This window comes from Salvelinus alpinus, chromosome 28 (assembly GCF_045679555.1).
Source record: "Salvelinus alpinus chromosome 28, SLU_Salpinus.1, whole genome shotgun sequence".
In the NCBI taxonomy this organism is placed as follows: Eukaryota; Metazoa; Chordata; class Actinopteri; order Salmoniformes; family Salmonidae; genus Salvelinus; species Salvelinus alpinus.
Window position 1 is genome coordinate 40,412,268 of NC_092113.1, and position 17,812 is coordinate 40,430,079.

The 17,812-nt window shown below is 41.1% G+C and overlaps 1 protein-coding gene across 3 annotated transcripts in view; it reads left to right on the forward strand.

Moving 5' to 3' along the window:
- Window positions 1-17,812, forward strand: part of LOC139557870 (AMP deaminase 2-like) — an 80,696-nt gene that overhangs the window by 42,146 nt on the left and 20,738 nt on the right. For all 3 annotated transcript variants that reach the window (XM_071373142.1, XM_071373144.1, XM_071373143.1), the window contains exons 10-12: window positions 4,025-4,219; window positions 17,323-17,454; window positions 17,641-17,804. In XM_071373142.1, coding sequence (XP_071229243.1) covers window positions 4,025-4,219; window positions 17,323-17,454; window positions 17,641-17,804 — 491 coding nt within the window. The remainder of the gene's footprint in view (window positions 1-4,024; window positions 4,220-17,322; window positions 17,455-17,640; window positions 17,805-17,812) is intronic.

Below are 17,812 nucleotides of genomic sequence, written 5' to 3' on the forward strand. Positions count from 1 at the left end.
TGAGGTTAGGTTAGTCTCTGAGGTTAGCTTAGTCTCTGAGGTTAGGTTAGTCTCTGAGGTTAGCTTAGTCTCTGAGGTTAGGTTAGTCTCTGAGGTTAGGTTAGTCTCTGAGGTTAGGTTAGTCTCTGAGGTTAGGTTAGTCTCTGAGGTTAGCTTAGTCTCTGAGGTTAGGTTAGTCTCTGAGGTTAGCTTAGTCTCTGAGGTTAGCTTAGTCTCTGAGGTTAGTTTAGTCTCTGAGGTTAGGTTAGTCTCTGAGGTTAGCTTAGTCTCTGAGGTTAGCTTAGTCTCTGAGGTTAGTTTAGTCTCTGAGGTTAGGTTAGTCTCTTAGTCTCTGAGGTTAGGTTAGTCTCTGAGGTTAGCTTAGTCTCTGAGGTTAGCTTAGTCTCTGAGGTTAGCTTAGTCTCTGAGGTTAGTTTAGTCTCTGAGGTTAGGTTAGTCTCTGAGGTTAGCTTAGTCTCTGAGGTTAGCTTAGTCTCTGAGGTTAGTTTAGTCTCTGAGGTTAGCTTAGTCTCTGAGGTTAGTTTAGTCTCTGATGTTAGGTTAGTCTCTTAGTCTCTGAGGTTAGGTTAGTCTCTGAGGTTAGGTTAGTCTCTTAGTCTCTGAGGTTAGCTTAGTCTCTGAGGTTAGGTTAGTCTCTGAGGTTAGGTTAGTCTCTTAGTCTCTGAGGTTAGGTTAGTCTCTGAGGTTAGGTTAGTCTCTTAGTCTCTGAGGTTAGCTTAGTCTCTGAGGTTAGGTTAGTCTCTGAGGTTAGGTTAGTCTCTTAGTCTCTGAGGTTAGGTTAGTCTCTGAGGTTAGCTTAGTCTCTGAGGTTAGGTTAGTCTCAGAGGTTAGGTTAGTCTCTGAGGTTAGGTTAGTCTCTGAGGTTAGGTTAGTCTCTGAGGTTAGCTTAGTCTCTTAGTCTCTGAGGTTAGGTTAGTCTCTGAGGTTAGGTTAGTCTCTTAGTCTCTGAGGTTAGGTTAGTCTCTGAGGTTAGCTTAGTCTCTGAGGTTAGGTTAGTCTCAGAGGTTAGGTTAGTCTCTGAGGTTAGGTTAGTCTCTGAGGTTAGGTTAGTCTCTGAGGTTAGCTTAGTCTCTTAGTCTCTGAGGTTAGGTTAGTCTCTTAGTCTCTGAGGTTAGCTTAGTCTCTGAGGTTAGGTTAGTCTCAGAGGTTAGGTTAGTCTCTGAGGTTAGGTTAGTCTCTGAGGTTAGGTTAGTCTCTGAGGTTAGCTTAGTCTCTTAGTCTCTGAGGTTAGCTTAGTCTCTTAGTCTCTGAGGTTAGCTTAGTCTCTGAGGTTAGGTTAGTCTCTGAGGTTAGCTTAGTCTCTGAGGTTAGGTTAGTCTCTGAGGTTAGCTTAGTCTCTGAGGTTAGGTTAGTCTCTGAGGTTAGCTTAGTCTCTGAGGTTAGGTTAGTCTCTGAGGTTAGGTTAGTCTCTGAGGTTAGTCTCTGAGGTTAGTCTCTGAGGTTAGACTCTGAGGTTAGACTCTGAGGTTAGTCTCTGAGGTTAGACTCTGAGGTTAGACTCTGAGGTTAGTCTCTGAGGTTAGTCTCTGAGGTTAGTCTCTGAGGTTAGTCTCTGAGGTTAGACTCTGAGGTTAGACTCTGAGGTTAGTCTCTGAGGTTAGACTCTGAGGTTAGACTCTGAGGTTAGTCTCTGAGGTTAGACTCTGAGGTTAGACTCTGAGGTTAGACTCTGAGGTTAGACTCTGAGGTTAGTCTCTGAGGTTAGTCTCTGAGGTTAGACTCTGAGGTTAGACTCTGAGGTTAGTCTCTGAGGTTAGACTCTGAGGTTAGACTCTGAGGTTAGACTCTGAGGTTAGACTCTGAGGTTAGACTATGAGGTTAGGTTAGTCTCTGAGGTTAGTCTCTGAGGTTAGTCTCTGAGGTGAGTCTCTGAGGTTAGACTCTGAGGTTAGTCTCTGAGGTTAGGTTAGTCTCTGAGGTTAGACTCTGAGGTTAGACTCTGAGGTTAGACTCTGAGGTTAGTCTCTGAGGTTAGGTTAGTCTCTGAGGTTAGACTCTGAGGTTAGTCTCTGAGGTGAGTCTCTGATGTGAGTCTCTGAGGTTAGGTTAGTCTCTGAGGTTAGACTCTGAGGTTAGACTCTGAGGTTAGACTCTGAGGTTAGTCTCTGAGGTTAGGTTAGTCTCTGAGGTTAGACTCTGAGGTTAGACTCTGAGGTTAGACTCTGAGGTTAGTCTCTGAGGTTAGGTTAGTCTCTGAGGTTAGTCTCTGAGGTTAGTCTCTGAGGTTAGGTTAGTCTCTGAGGTGAGTCTCTGAGGTGAGTCTCTGAGGTTAGTCTCTGAGGTTAGTCTCTGAGGTTAGTCTCTGAGGTTAGACTCTGAGGTTAGTCTCTGAGGTTAGTCTCTGAGGTTAGGTTAGTCTCTGAGGTTAGACTCTGAGGTTAGTCTCTGAGGTTAGGTTAGTCTCTGAGGTTAGACTCTGATGTTAGTCTCTGAGGTTAGTCTCTGAGGTTAGTCTCTGATGTGAGTCTCTGATGTGAGTCTCTGATGTGAGTCTCTGAGGTGAGTCTCTGAGGTTAGTCTCTGAGGTTAGGTTAGTCTCTGAGGTTAGTCTCTGAGGTTAGTCTCTGAGGTTAGTCTCTGAGGTTAGTCTCTGAGGTTAGGTTAGTCTCTGATGTGAGTCTCTGATGTGAGTCTCTGAGGTGAGTCTCTGAGGTTAGTCTCTGAGGTTAGGTTAGTCTCTGAGGTTAGACTCTGAGGTTAGTCTCTGAGGTTAGTCTCTGAGGTTAGTCTCTGAGGTTAGTCTCTGAGGTTAGTCTCTGAGGTTAGTCTCTGAGGTTAGTCTCTGAGGTGAGTCTCTGAGGTGAGTCTCTGAGGTTAGGTTAGTCTCTGAGGTTAGTCTCTGAGGTTAGTCTCTGAGGTTAGACTCTGAGGTTAGACTCTGAGGTTAGTCTCTGAGGTTAGTCTCTGAGGTTAGGTTAGTCTCTGAGGTTAGTCTCTGAGGTTAGTCTCTGAGGTTAGTCTCTGAGGTTAGTCTCTGAGGTTAGTCTCTGAGGTTAGGTTAGTCTCTGATGTGAGTCTCTGAGGTTAGTCTCTGAGGTTAGTCTCTGAGGTTAGTCTCTGAGGTTAGTCTCTGAGGTTAGACTCTGAGGTTAGTCTCTGAGGTTAGACTCTGAGGTTAGTCTCTGAGGTGAGTCTCTGAGGTTAGACTCTGAGGTTAGACTCTGAGGTTAGTCTCTGAGGTTAGTCTCTGATGTTAGTCTCTGAGGTTAGTCTCTGAGGTTAGTCTCTGAGGTTAGTCTCTGAGGTTAGTCTCTGAGGTTAGTATCTGAGGTTAGACTCTGAGGTTAGACTCTGAGGTTAGTCTCTGAGGTTAGTCTCTGAGGTTAGTCTCTGAGGTTAGTCTCTGAGGTTAGTCTCTGAGGTTAGTCTCTGAGGTTAGACTCTGAGGTTAGACTCTGAGGTTAGACTCTGAGGTTAGTCTCTGAGGTTAGGTGAGTCTCTGAGGTGAGTCTCTGAGGTTAGTCTCTGAGGTGAGTCTCTGAGGTGAGTCTCTGAGGTTAGGTTAGTCTCTGAGGTTAGCTTTGTCTCTGATGGTACTGTATGCTCCTGGGGAATATTAATCAGAGCAGGAAAGAAGAAACCTTGAATGGAACCACTCTCCTCAGAGCAGGAATTAAGAAACCTTGAATGGAACCACTCACCACAGAGCAGGAAGGAAGAAACCTTGAATGGAACCACTCTCCTCAGAGCAGGAATTAAGAAACCTTGAATGGAACCACTCTCCTCAGAGCAGGAAGGAAGAAACCTTGAATAGAACCACTCTCCTCAGAGCAGGAAGGAAGAAACCTTGAATGGAACCACCTTTCTCAGAGCAGGAATTAAGAAACCTCGAATGGGAACCACTCTCCTCAGAGCAGAAAGGAAGAAACCTTGAATAGAACCACTCTCCTCAGAGCAGGAAGAAAGAAACCTTGAATAGAACCACTCTCCTCAGAGCAGGGTGCCCATCCTCTGGTTGTATCGGTTGCATCATGAAAAAGTGCCCTAATCCATCTTCTATGTCTGTGATTCCTTGTAAACCCAGGTGGATACCCATATCCACGCCGCGTCTTGTATGAACCAGAAACACCTGCTGAGGTTCATCAAGAGGGCCATGAAGAAGTATCCAGGGGAGATAGTGCATGTGGAGAGAGGCAAGGGACAGACGCTCATGGAGGTGTTCCAAACCATGAACCTCACATCCTTCGACTTGAGTGTGGACACACTGGATATGCACGCTGTAAGTGGTGGTGGGTGAGGGCAACATGGTCTCCGGGTAATTCGTATTATTCTGTATGTAAATTGGTGGCACTTCATTTAGTATGATACAGTTGAAGTCGGAAGTTGACATACACTTAGGTTGGAGTCATTAAAACTCGTTTTTTAAACCACTCCACACATTTCTTGTTAACAAACTATGGTTTTGGCAAGTCGGTTAGGACATCTACTTTGTGCAAGACACAAGTAATTTTTCCAACAATTGTTTACAGACAGATTATTTCACTTATAATTCATTGTTTCACAATTCAAGTGGGACAGAAGATTACATACACTAAGTGGACTGTGCCTTTAAACAGCTTGGAAAAATACAGAAAATTATGTCATGGCTTTAGAAGCTTTTGATAGGCTAATTGACATCATTTTAGTCAATTGGAGGTGTACCTGTGGATGTATTTCAAGGCCTAACTTCAAACTCAGTGCCTCTTTGCTTGACACCATGAGAAAGTCAATAGAAATCAACCAAAACCTCAGAAAAAAATTGTAGACCTCCAGAAGTCTGGTTCATCCTTGGGAGCAATTTCCAAACGCTTGAAGGTACCACGTTCATCTGTACAAACAATAGTATGCAAGTATAAACACCATGGGACCACGCAGCCGTCATACCGCTCAGGAAGGAGACGCATTCTGTTTGGTGCGAAAAGTGCAAATCAATCCCAGAACAACAGCAAAGGACAGACTAGGGTTTGCAACTGCACATGGGGACAAAGATCGTACTATTTGGAGAAATGTCCTCTGGTCTGATGAAAGAAAAATAGAACTGTTTGGCCATAGTGACCATCGTTATGTTTGGAGGAAAAAGGGGGAGGCTTGCAAGCCGAAGAACACCATCCCAACCGTGATGCACGGGGGTGGCAGCATCATGTTGTGGGGATGCTTTTCTGCAGGAGGGACTGGTGCACTTCACAAAATAGATGGCTTCATGAGAAAATAAAATGATGTGGATATATTGAAGCAACATCTCAAGACATCAGTCAAGAAGTTAAAGCTTGGTCACAAATGGGTCTTCCAAATGGACAATGACCCCAGGCATACTTCCAAAGTTATGGCGAAATGGTTTAAGGACAACAAAGTCAAGGTATTGGAGTGGCCATCACAAAGCCCTGACCTTAATCCTATATAAAATTTGTGGGCAGAACTGAAAAAAGGTGTGTGGGCAAGGAGACCTACAAACCTGATTCAGTTACACCAGCTCTGTCAGGAGGAATGGGTGAAACGTTTGACCCAAGTTAAACAATTTAAAGGCAATGCTACCGAATACTAATTGAGTGTATGTAAACTTCTGAGCCACTGGGAATGTGATGGAAAAAAATAAAAGCTGACATAAATCATTCTCTCTACTATTATTCTGACATTTCACATTCTTAAAATAAAGTGGTGATCCTAACTGGCCTAAGACAGGGAATTATTACGAGGATTAAATATCAGGAATTGTGAAAAACTGAGTTTAAATGTATTTGGCTAAGGTGTATCAAGACATCAAAACTATAAAATAACACATGTAATCATGTAGTAACCAAAAAAGTGTTAAATAAATCAAAATATATTTTAGATTCTTCAAAATAGCCACCCTTCGCCTTGATAACAGCTTTGCACACTCTTGGCATTCTCTCAACCAGCTTCACCTGGAATGCTTTTCCAACAGTCTTGAAGGAGTTCCCACATATGCTGAGCACTTGTTGGCTGCTTTTCCTTCACTCTGCGGTCCAACTCTTCCCAAACCATCTCAATTGGGTTGAGGTCGGGTGATTGTGGAGGCCAGGTCATCTGATGCAGCACTCATCACTCTCCTTCTTGGTCAAATAGCCCTTACACAGCCTGGAGGTGTGTTGGTTCATTGTCCTGTTGAAAAACAAATGATAGTCCCACTAAGTGAATGGTGTATCGCTGCAGAATGCTGTGGTAGCCATGCTGGTTAACTGTTCCTTGAATTCTAAATAAATCACTGACAGTGTCACCAGTAAAGCACCCCGACACCATCACACCTCCTCCTCCATGCTTCATGGTGGGAACCACACATGCGGAGATCATCTGTTCACCTACTCTGCGTCTCACAAAGACACAGTGGTTGGAACCAAACATCTCAAATTTGGACTAATCAGATCAAAGGACCGATTTCCACCGGTCTAATGTCCATTATTGTGTTTCTTGGCCCAAGCAAGTCTCTTCTTCTTATTGGTATCCTTAAGTAGTGGTTTCTTTGCAGCAATTCGACCACGAAGACCTGATTTCACGCAGCCTCCTCTGAACAGTTGATGTGGAGATGTGTCTGTTACTTGAACTCTGTGATTAAACTCAACATTTTATTTGGTAATGGATATACAGTGGGGAGAACAAGTATTTGATACACTGCCGATTTTGCAGGTTTTGCTACTTACAAAGCATGTAGAGGTCTGTAATTTTTATCATAGGTACACTTCAACTGTGTGAGACGAAATCTAAAACAAAAATCCAGAAAATCACATTGTATGATTTTTAAGTAATTAATTAGCAAAATCGGCAGTGTATCAAATACTTGTTCTCCACACTGTAGGTCAAATATATGAGGATCAGTTTCACTCTCAGGATCATAGTTCCCCCTCTCCATTCCCCAGGACATGCTGAGAACAGTTTCAACATCTTTAGTACACAACTTCTCTAGCCATGTCACAATTAGCATAACATCAATCAACCCATAATACATTGCTTCACTCAAATTAATTGGTCAGTTTTCAAAAAAATCATTCAGTTTCCAAAACATAATCAAATCCCCAATTAATAATCCAACCCAAAATTAGAATAACAATGCTCCAGTGAATCACATTGGTCTTGGCACTCAAAGTTAAATCCCTCAACCTAGCACACATCGACACTGGCAGAATGTACATTTATATTAACATACAGTATAATTATTCATATTTATAGTATTAACCTTCTTACCTGGATCTACTCACAATGTGAGTAATGTGTAAAAAAACACACACAAAAAACACCACTACTGGTTAAAAATAAAACAAAACAATTTCAAATGACAAAATCTAATTAGATTCACTACTACTAACTCCATAAAGAAAAAAAACTGTACACATACAGTCATAGGAAAATAGACTTAAGACAGCCTACCCTTGTTCAAATGCAACGCCCTCTCCTTCTCCCCGTTGGTCCGAATCACAAATAGGGCTATGAACCATAAACTTCATCATAATTATCTGTAATACAAATTACCTTCAAATCAGTATTACAAATGACCTTACATTCATCATCCAAATGGCTTTCCGGTGAGGGTGATCAAACCACACTGCAAAGTCAGGACAGAGGTCAGAGGTCACACAAACCCTTCAAATAAGTCTTTCTTACTATATTAGACTATTTAGTGAAAAACAGTCAAACATTACATACATTTCGTATCCCAGGTTTACAGTAAGTTTACAGTACATTTCTTATCAAAAGAATGTGTTCAAGTAAAACTCCACAAATGTCATGTGTCATGCCCCTTTAAGAAACCTCGGCATTAACCCGTGAAAACCCACTAACCCAAAGGAAATATTCCACTCAACAAGTCAAATACATGTTAACACCACTAATAAATATTCAGAACAAATGTGTTGTGAGTGGGTATTTGCAAACCATATGGCAAAAAACAAACAATAATGGCCAGGCCAGTTCCCTTTACCAATCTATTTCAGAATAAGATGACATAAATCTCTCACGAGATTAAAACACCCAACTCTCTGAGTTGGCAAGGAGTATTTTTTATTTATTACCCTTTAGACTCCATTGTCCTTAATTCTTGCAAGGATTGTCCAACCCCAAAATCGGCTCCATTTCCTCCCATGTCAAATTATCCTAGTGTCGTTACTGGATCAATGACATTGATAATAGCTGTATCGCCTTAGATTGTGCCCCTTTCCAGTAATGTTATCATTTTAACTTCTTATGGCTGCGGGGGCAGTATTGAGTAACCTGGAAAAAGGTGCCCATTTCAAACGGCCTCGTACTCAATTCTTGCTCGTACAATATGCATATTATTATTACTATTGGATAGAAAACACTCTCTAGTTTCTAAAACCGTTTGAATTATTTCTATAAGTGAAACAGAACTCATTCTGCAGCCCACTTCCTATCCGGAAGTGAGATTTCTGAACGCGAGGTCTCTGTTCAAGAGCTTGCCTATAAGTGGGCATGACACTTAGGAGTATACATACACATCATACACCTTCCCCTAGATGTCAAGAGGAAGTGAGAGCAGAAATGAGTTGATTATCTTGTTCTGAGGTGGAATACATCATCTTGGAGTGAGGGGTCCGCCATTTATTTTTTTTCGAAAGCGCGAAGTTGGACCTGGAATCGCCTTCTGGAAAGCTGTCGTTATGGGCGAATACAATCTCCGGCTTAGATTTTATTTGATACATGTCACAATATCATCCTAAAGTATGTTTTTTCAATATAGTTTTATTATATTATTGAAATTTATTCGGGACGTTAGGCGTGTTGCGTTGTTTGACTTTGTTCACGAAGGAGAGCTTAGCGCCGCATGGCCAGTGTGCTTGCTAATTCAAGAGGGAAAGACGTCGTTCTGAATCCAAACAAAGACGGTTCTGGACAAAGGACCCCTTGTACAACATTCTGATGGAAGATCAACAAAGGTAGGACCCAATTTGGGATGCTATTTCATATATCTGTCGAACTGTGCTATCGCCACCTTTTTCCTTGAATCAATGCTGTTGTGTGTTAGCGATTGTAGTAAGCTAATATAACGCTATATTGTGTTTTCGCTGTAAAACACTTAAAAAATCGGAAATATTGGCTGTATTCACAAGATCTTTGTCTTTCATTTGCTATACACCATATATTTTTCTGAAATGTTTTATGATGAGTAATTAGGTATTTGACGTTGGTGTCTGTATTTACTCTGGCTACTCCCGTGCTATTTCTGACTGTAGCTGTGATGGTAGCAGTAATGTAAAACTGATTTATAGCTCAAATATGCACATTTTTCGAACAAAACATAGATTTATTGTATAACATGTTATAAGACTGTCATCTGATGAAGTTGTTTCTTGGTTAGTTTGGTTGGTTCTAGGTTAGTTAGGTTGGCTTTGTGCATGCTACCTGCATGCTACCTGTGCTGTGAAAAATGTCTGTCCTCTTTTGTATTTGGTGGTGAACTAACATAAATATATGTGGTGTTTTCGCTGTAAAACATTTTAAAAATCGGACATGTTGGCTGGATTCACAAGATGTTTATCTTTCAAATGCTGTATTGGACTTTAATGTGTGAAAGTTAAATATTTTAAAAATATATATTTTGAATTTCGCGCCCTGCACTTGAGCTGGATGTTGTCATAAGTGTACCGGCACCGGGCTGCAGCCATGGACCAATGACATTGATAATAGCTGTATCGCCTTAGATTGTGCCCCTTTCCAGTAATGTTATCATTTTAACCTGTTGCATGGATTTAGTAGAAATCTAAACCTGTTGTTTAAAACTTCTTCGGGATCGGTGTCAGTTGACCTAACGTAGGCTAATGCGATTAGCATGAGGTTGTAAGTAACAAGAACATTTCCCAGGACATAGACATATAGACATAAGCTTACATTCTTGTTAATCTAACTGCACTGCAATTTACAGTAGCTATTACAGTGAAAGAATACCATGCTATTGTTTAAGGAGAGTGCACAATTCTGAACATGATAAGTTATTAATTAACAAATTCGGCACATTTGGGCAGTCTTGCTAGAAAATTTTGAACAGAAATGCAATGATTCATTGGATCAGTCTAAAACTTTGCACATACACTGATGCCATCCAGTGGCCAAAATCCACCTGGGCTGGAATAATACATTATGGCCTTTCTCTTGCATTTCAAAGATGATGGTGCAAAAAAAATACAAAAGAATGTTGTTGTTTTTTCTTTGTATTATCTTTTACCAGATCCATTGTGTTATATTCTACTACATCCCTTTCACATTTCCATAAACTTCAAAGTGTTTCCTTTCAAATGGTACCAAGAATATGCATATCCTTGCTTCTGGTCCAGTTAGATTTGTCATTTTAGGCAATCATTTCAAAAAAGGGGCTAATCCTTTAATAAGAGGTTTAACAAAGCTAGAACCTTCATAAAGTTTGTGCTGTCTTATTAGCGTAATAGTAAAAAATAAAACATTTACCTGGATCTACTTTAATTTTAAACACTGTTCCCCTCAATGGAAATAGATTATCGTTTCTTGCCCAAATTCAATGGTGTTACCTACCTAAGCTATAAAACCCAGCAACAGTAATCAGAAACAATCAAAGAAACGTTTCCCATTCAACTATTCAGACCTCTGCTGCAAATGTCCCACTGCGTCCCTTACAGCCCGATATATATAGCACAGCGAGCACGACTCGCTTTCACCAGCGGACTAAAACATGGCATTAGTATTCTATCCAAAAAACACCAATAACTAATAACATATTTCAATTGAAATGATTAGATGGCATTGTTTTCATTTCAGTCTATCCAAATAATATTACTCTATTTTTTTTAAATACCAACCTCTGCTTCACACTTTATTAAACGTCCATGACTTTAAAATTGACATGTAGTGCACCAAATAAAATAGATCCATTGCTGTTGTAGCCTTGTATTATAATGCAATAATTAATACCCATATTTAGTTATCAACTATGACCATGGTCACAGATCTATCGCAATTGCCTATCCGCTATTATGAGAATTCATTCGATTTAGTCATTGTCGCTTCTGATCAGGCTACAGGTAATAAAACAAACACTTGCATTTTTTTAACAAGCATATATTCAGTTCATATCCATATCATTAATATTTGATTCAGTGATTTAAATTACGACATCATTCCTAGTAGCCTATTCTATCAGGGGATTAAAGAGTCGTTCAATTTGAACTAAGCAAGATGCAAAATCGTCCAGTTTATATCTTTAAACAAACACTGGCTGCTATAACTTTCTAAAGGAAAAAACATGGCAATAGTTGAAATGACAATCAGAAACAGTCAGTAACAGACCCAATGCTATTGAAATGACAATCAGAAACAGTCAGTAACACAGACCCAATGCTATTGAAATGACAAATAAATCCTGCAAATAACCAAATTATAATGGTCTGTAGTCTTTAACATCTGGCACTTAAAAACGACACATTTTTTTGCCAGAAAATAGCCTTAAAATTCATTAAAGTGTTTCTCCGCAGAGATTTTCACATGCACAATGGGGATTTATTAGCAGTCAATGAGTTAAATCGACATTCATTGACTTATAAACCAGATCTTGCACCTTGTAATAAAAAGCAGAATATATTTTGTCAAGCAACATATTTACAGTACTTTACTACATCACATTAGCTTCACAAAGATAATGAGTTTGATGGAAACCCTTATTTTGGCTCTGTATGACGGTATAAGTTATGTCGAGATTCCATCTTAATTCGCTGTAACTGTATGGGGAAAAGGATCTATTCAATAAATATAGCAACTAATTTCTTACTGTGAAAAATATATTTTTCCGTTTTCTCGAAATGTATTACCCGGATGGAGAAATTCCTATAAGCATTTAGACAGTCATATAATGCTTTAACCTTATCTCTTATCAAATTATCCATAAAGGGGACCAACCCAGAAAAACGTGTATTTATTATTTTCCCACCCGACATACGTCTGGTTGCGCAAGTTAGTATATTATTTATCGTTTCGTTCCATCATTACTTCATGAAATCTCTAGTAATTTATTATACACACATACAATTCATCATCATTTTTTCATATCTTCACAGAATCAATATATAACGTAGAAATCTTAGATACTCACATTAATTAACCACTCCATGTTTAGTTTCCAACGACTCCCGCTTGCTACACTCCCAGCAGAATCCAAAAACTCTAGACTTCCAGAATTATAGACGTTCCGCTACCCCGTGATATTCTATGATGGGCAGTGATGGACAGAACCCCAAGGTAACGCTATATATCCAAACTTATTATACAAATTTAAATCAGTTTATTATACAAATTTAAATCATTTTATTATACAAATTTAAATCAGTTTATTATACAAATTTAAATCAGTTTATTATACAAATTTAAATCAGTTTATTATACAAAATTCCAATCTCTTAATATGACAATTTGTATATGTTATTATCCAAACTTCAGATGAACACTTATTTATACACTCACACACAACTCTCATATCACATTCACACACACATAGGAACACGAACACACAGGGGAATGAGACAGACGAGGAAAACTGGTTAACGCTGTTTTTAGATTTTGCCAATTTTGCCAAGGGTTGCCAATATTAACCTCTAATAATAGCGAATAGGAAATTGCGGAAATTGATGGAGACAATTACATTGATAGAAGCAACAATCTATCCGCAATATTAAAGCTGATCCACCCCTTAAAACATATATATATATATTACCCTCAGAGTATTGCCTAATCAATGGTCCCAGAACAGGATGTTGTCTCCACACGGGAATGTTACCTATTGCAACCGCTGTGGTACAACTCCTTTTATGTTTACCCAAATATGCAAAACTGCCGACAGAGTACCCATATCTCCTATCTAACTCGGTCCCAAAATCCAATAACAAAACACTCACAATAACATCTAACAATAGTAACCCAAGGCATGCCTGTTTACCTAATTTACAACAAAACATTTTATCAATTACATACACGTTATAAATTGAGCTTTACTGAGCTGAGTGCCCTCGCAAGACCACTCGCCCTCCAGTCCCTCGACATTATAAATTGAACTTCACCAAGTCAAATGCCCTCGCAAGGAGTCACCTGCACTCTGGTCCCTCGTTCAATGAGCTTCGCCAAGCCGAGTGCACTCGCGCTCCGGTCCCTCACTCCACATTAATCTCACCAGTCCTACTGTTGATCAACCCAGTACCACGGATCTGGAGTTTTTGTTGCCCACAACTGGCTAATTAACAATTATGTCCAAGGATACCTCACTTAAACACTCTTATCAATTCAACTCAGTCCTGTTCGTTACCTCAGCTGTGGCCCTCTTAAGGAAGACCTCACTCTGAGCGTACCTTCAACAGGGGCTTCATTTTAATTTCTTCACTATTTTCTTGACCCTATTGATTTAAATTGACCAATTTCACCTCTCTTTTTATACTATGTTCGGAGGTGGTATCCACCCACCCGTCTTCCTTTTGGATCCTTAGGCGGGTCTCAGTCTGCTCCTGTCAGGAATGCGGTTTCCCTGGGGTCTGCGGAATCCCTGGGGTCTGCGGTTTCCCTGGGGTCTGTGGATTATCTGGGGTCTGTGGATTACCTAGGGTCTGTGGATTATCTGGGGTCTGCGGATTCCCTGGTGTCTGCGGATTCCCTGGGGTCTGCGGATTCCCTGGGGTCTGCGGTTTCCCTGGGGTCTGTGGATTATCTAGGGTCTGTGGATTATCTGGGGTCTGTGGATTATCTGGGGTCTGTGGATTATCTGGGGTCTGTGGATTATCTGGGGTCTGTGGATTATCTGGGGTCTGTGGATTATCTAGGGTCTGTGGATTATCTGGGGTCTGTGGATTATCTGTGAGGGGAGACAACTGGGTGAAAAGGTTGCCTCAGTCTGTCACAACTGAGTGAGGACAATACCGGCCAGAATGACAGGAAGTCACTCCAGATATACTTCCCTCTAACAGTAGCTCAACGGTTCCCCAAAATTGGGCTAGCACGCGCCTTTGACTGACGGCCAAGGCATGAATCTTTCACCCTGAGAAACAGGCTCCAAACAAGACAACAGCTTTATCACTTATGTGCAGGATTTAACACTTTACCCTGTCTCCAGTTAAGCTAAGAGGAACCAGTTAGTTTCTGTCAACTCTTGGCTGAGCGCCCAGACATCATGGGGTCATTCTACACACACAGAACAGTTAGAACAGGCCTCTTATTAATACACACACACTTTACTATCTTGTATGAGTTTGTCAAAGAAACTATCTCAAGCCCAATGCCTAGGCTTAAAGACAGCTATTTCAGTACACATGCATTAGTAGTAAGGTTTATCTTTAAAATGCCCTCACACACTCCAGACATACTTCCCTCTAACAGTAGCTCAACGGTTCCCCCAAGTTGGGCAAGCACGCGCCTTTGACTGACGGCCATAGCATGAATATTTCGCCTTGAGAAACAGACTCCAAACAGGACAACAGCTTTATCACTTATGTGCAGGATTTAACACTTTACCCTGTCTCCAGTTAAGCTAAGAGGAACCAGTTAGTTTCTGTCAACTCTTGGCTGAGCGCCCAGACATCATGGGGTCATTCTACACACACACACACACACACACACACACACACACACACACACACACACACACACACACAGAATCGGCCGATACTAATAAACACACACTTTTCTATCTTATATGATTTAGTTTCTTTAACAATCTCAAGCCCAATGCCTCGGCTTAAAGAATGATATTTTAGTACACAAGCATTAGTATGGTTTAACAGAAAATGCCCCCACAATGCCAAGAGTGTGCAAAGTTGTCAAGAATTTTAAAATATAAAATATATTTTGATTTCTTTCACACTTTTATTTGGTTACAACATGATTTCATAGTTGTGATGTCTTCACTATTATTCACAATGTAGAAAATAGTAAAAATAAAGAAAAACACAATGAGTAGGTGTCTCCAAACTTTTGACTGGTACTGTACATATTATACACTAGACTAGTAGTAGGTTTCAACATACAGTATATATTATATACTATATTAGTAGTAGGTATCATACATATATATTATACACTAGACTAGTAGTAGGTATCATACATACACTGCTCAAAAAAATAAAGGGAACACTAAAATAACACATCCTAGATCTGAATGAATGAAATATTCTTATTAAATACTTTTTTCTTTACATAGTTGAATGGGCTGACAACAAAATCACACAAAAATGATTAATGGATATCAAATTTATCAACCCATGGAGGTCTGGATTTGGAGTGGAAAGTGGAAAGTGGAAAACCACACTACAGGCTGATCCAACTTTGATGTAATGTCCTTAAAACAAGTCAAAATGAGGCTCAGTAGTGTGTGTGGCCTCCACGTGCCTGTATGACCTCCCTACAACGCCTGGGCATGCTCCTGATGAGGTGGCAGATGGTCTCCTGAGGGATCTCCTCCCAGACCTGGACTAAAGCATCCGCCAACTCCTGGACAGTCTGTGGTGCAACGTGGCGTTGGTGGATGGAGCGAGACATGATGTCCCAGATGTGCTCAATTGGATTCAGGTCTGGGGAACGGGCGGGCCAGTCCATAGCATCAATGCCTTCCTCTTGCAGGAACTGCTGACACACTCGAGCCACATGAGGTCTAGCATTGTCTTGCATTAGGAGGAACCCAGGGCCAACCGCACCAGCATATGGTCTCACAAGGGGTCTGAGGATCTCATCTCGGTACCTAATGGCAGTCAGGCTACCTCTGGTGAGCACATGGAGGGCTGTGCGGCCCCCAAAGAAATGCCACCCCACACCATGACTGACCCACCGCCAAACCGGTCATGCTGGAGGATGTTGCAGGCAGCAGAACGTTCTCCACGGCGTCTCCAGACTCTGTCACGTCTGTCACGTGCTCAGTGTGAACCTGCTTTCATCTGTGAAGAGCACAGGGCGCCAGTGGCGAATTTGCCAATCTTGGTGTTCTCTGGCAAATGCCAAACGTCCTGCACGGTGTTGGGCTGTAAGCACAACCCCCACCTGTGGACGTCGGGCCCTCATACCACCCTCATGGAGTCTGTCTCTGACCGTTTGAGCAGACACATGCACATTTGTGGCCTGCTGGAGGTCATTTTGCAGGGCTCTGGCAGTGCTCCACCTGCTGCTCCTTGCACAAAGGCGGAGGTAGCGGTCCTGCTGCTGGGTTGTTGCCCTCCTACGGCCTCCTCCACGTCTCCTGATGTACTGGCCTGTCTCCTGGTAGCGCCTCCATGCTCTGGACACTACGCTGACAGACACAGCAAACCTTCTTGCCACAGCTCGCATTGATGTGCCATCCTGGATGAGCTGCACTACCTGAGCCACTTGTGTGGGTTGTAGACTCCGTCTCATGCTACCACTAGAGTGAAAGCACCGCCAGCATTCAAAAGTGACCAAAACATCAGCCAGGAAGCATAGTAACTGAGAAGTGGTCTGTGGTCACCACCTGCAGAACCACTCCTTTATTGGGGGTGTCTTGCTAATTGCCTATAATTTCCACCTTTTGTCTATTCCATTTGCACAACAGCATGTGAAATTTATTGTCAATCAGTGTTGCTTCCTAAGTGGACAGTTTGATTTCACAGAAGTGTGATTGACTTGGAGTTACATTGTGTTGTTTAAGTGTTCCCTTTATTTTTTTGAGCAGTGTATATAATATAAACTAGACTAGTAGTAGGAATCATACATATATATTATATACTAGACTAGTAGTAGGTATCATACATATATATTATAAACTATACTGGTAGGTATCATACATATATAATATAAACTATACTAGTAGTAGGTATCATACATATATAATATAAACTAGACTAGTAGTAGGAATCATACATATATATTATAAACTAGACTAGTAGTAGGTATCATACATATATATTATAAACTAGACTAGTAGTAGGTATCATACATATATAATGAACTATACTAGTAGTAGGTATCATACATATAAATTATAAACTTTACCAGTGGTAGGTTTATAAATGCCATTTATAAATGTATAAATGCCTCATGAGCTCATGAGTTCAACTGTTGTCCCCCATCAGAACCCACAATATAATCTTGTTTTACTCCAATGTTTGTAAACAAAGTAAATGTAAACAAAAACTACATAGCCTCAAAACAAGGTTAAAAATATACTGTTGACATAATGGATGGTCAGTCCTTGCATTCATAACTCTGTCTGAGAGTTTTACGGAGAAATATGAATGAACAGTCGTTCTATTTCTGAGAGCTTTTTCCCTTGAACTTGTCGATCACCGCTGTACGTTGAAGACAGACGACTAGCTGACTTGAAATCTTAACATTGATTTGATTCTTACTGTCCCCCCTTTCTCATCACAGGACCGCAACACTTTCCATCGCTTTGACAAGTTCAACGCCAAATACAACCCCATTGGGGAGTCCATCCTGAGAGAGATCTTCATCAAGACAGACAACCACGTGCAGGGGAAATACTTCGGCCACATCATCAAGGTTCCTTGCTGAATAAGTGCATCATCAATATAGTAAAGACTCTACTTGTCCAATCAGGACAAGTGTTTGAATTCTTAGTCCTAGTTCCAGCAGTTTGTCTATATAGCTGAGTGCTGTACTGTATTCTTGTAAAGTTGTGTAGTACTTGGCGCCCCCTGCTGACCGGTGTGTGTCTCTGCTCCTCAGGAGGTGATGGCTGACCTGGAGGAGAGTAAATACCAGAACGTGGAGCTGCGTCTGTCCATCTGCGGCCGCTGCAGAGACGAATGGGACAAGCTGGCCCAGTGGGCCGTCAAACACCAAGTCTACTCTAACAACGTACGCTGGCTGGTGCAGGTCCCACGACTCTTGTGAGTAC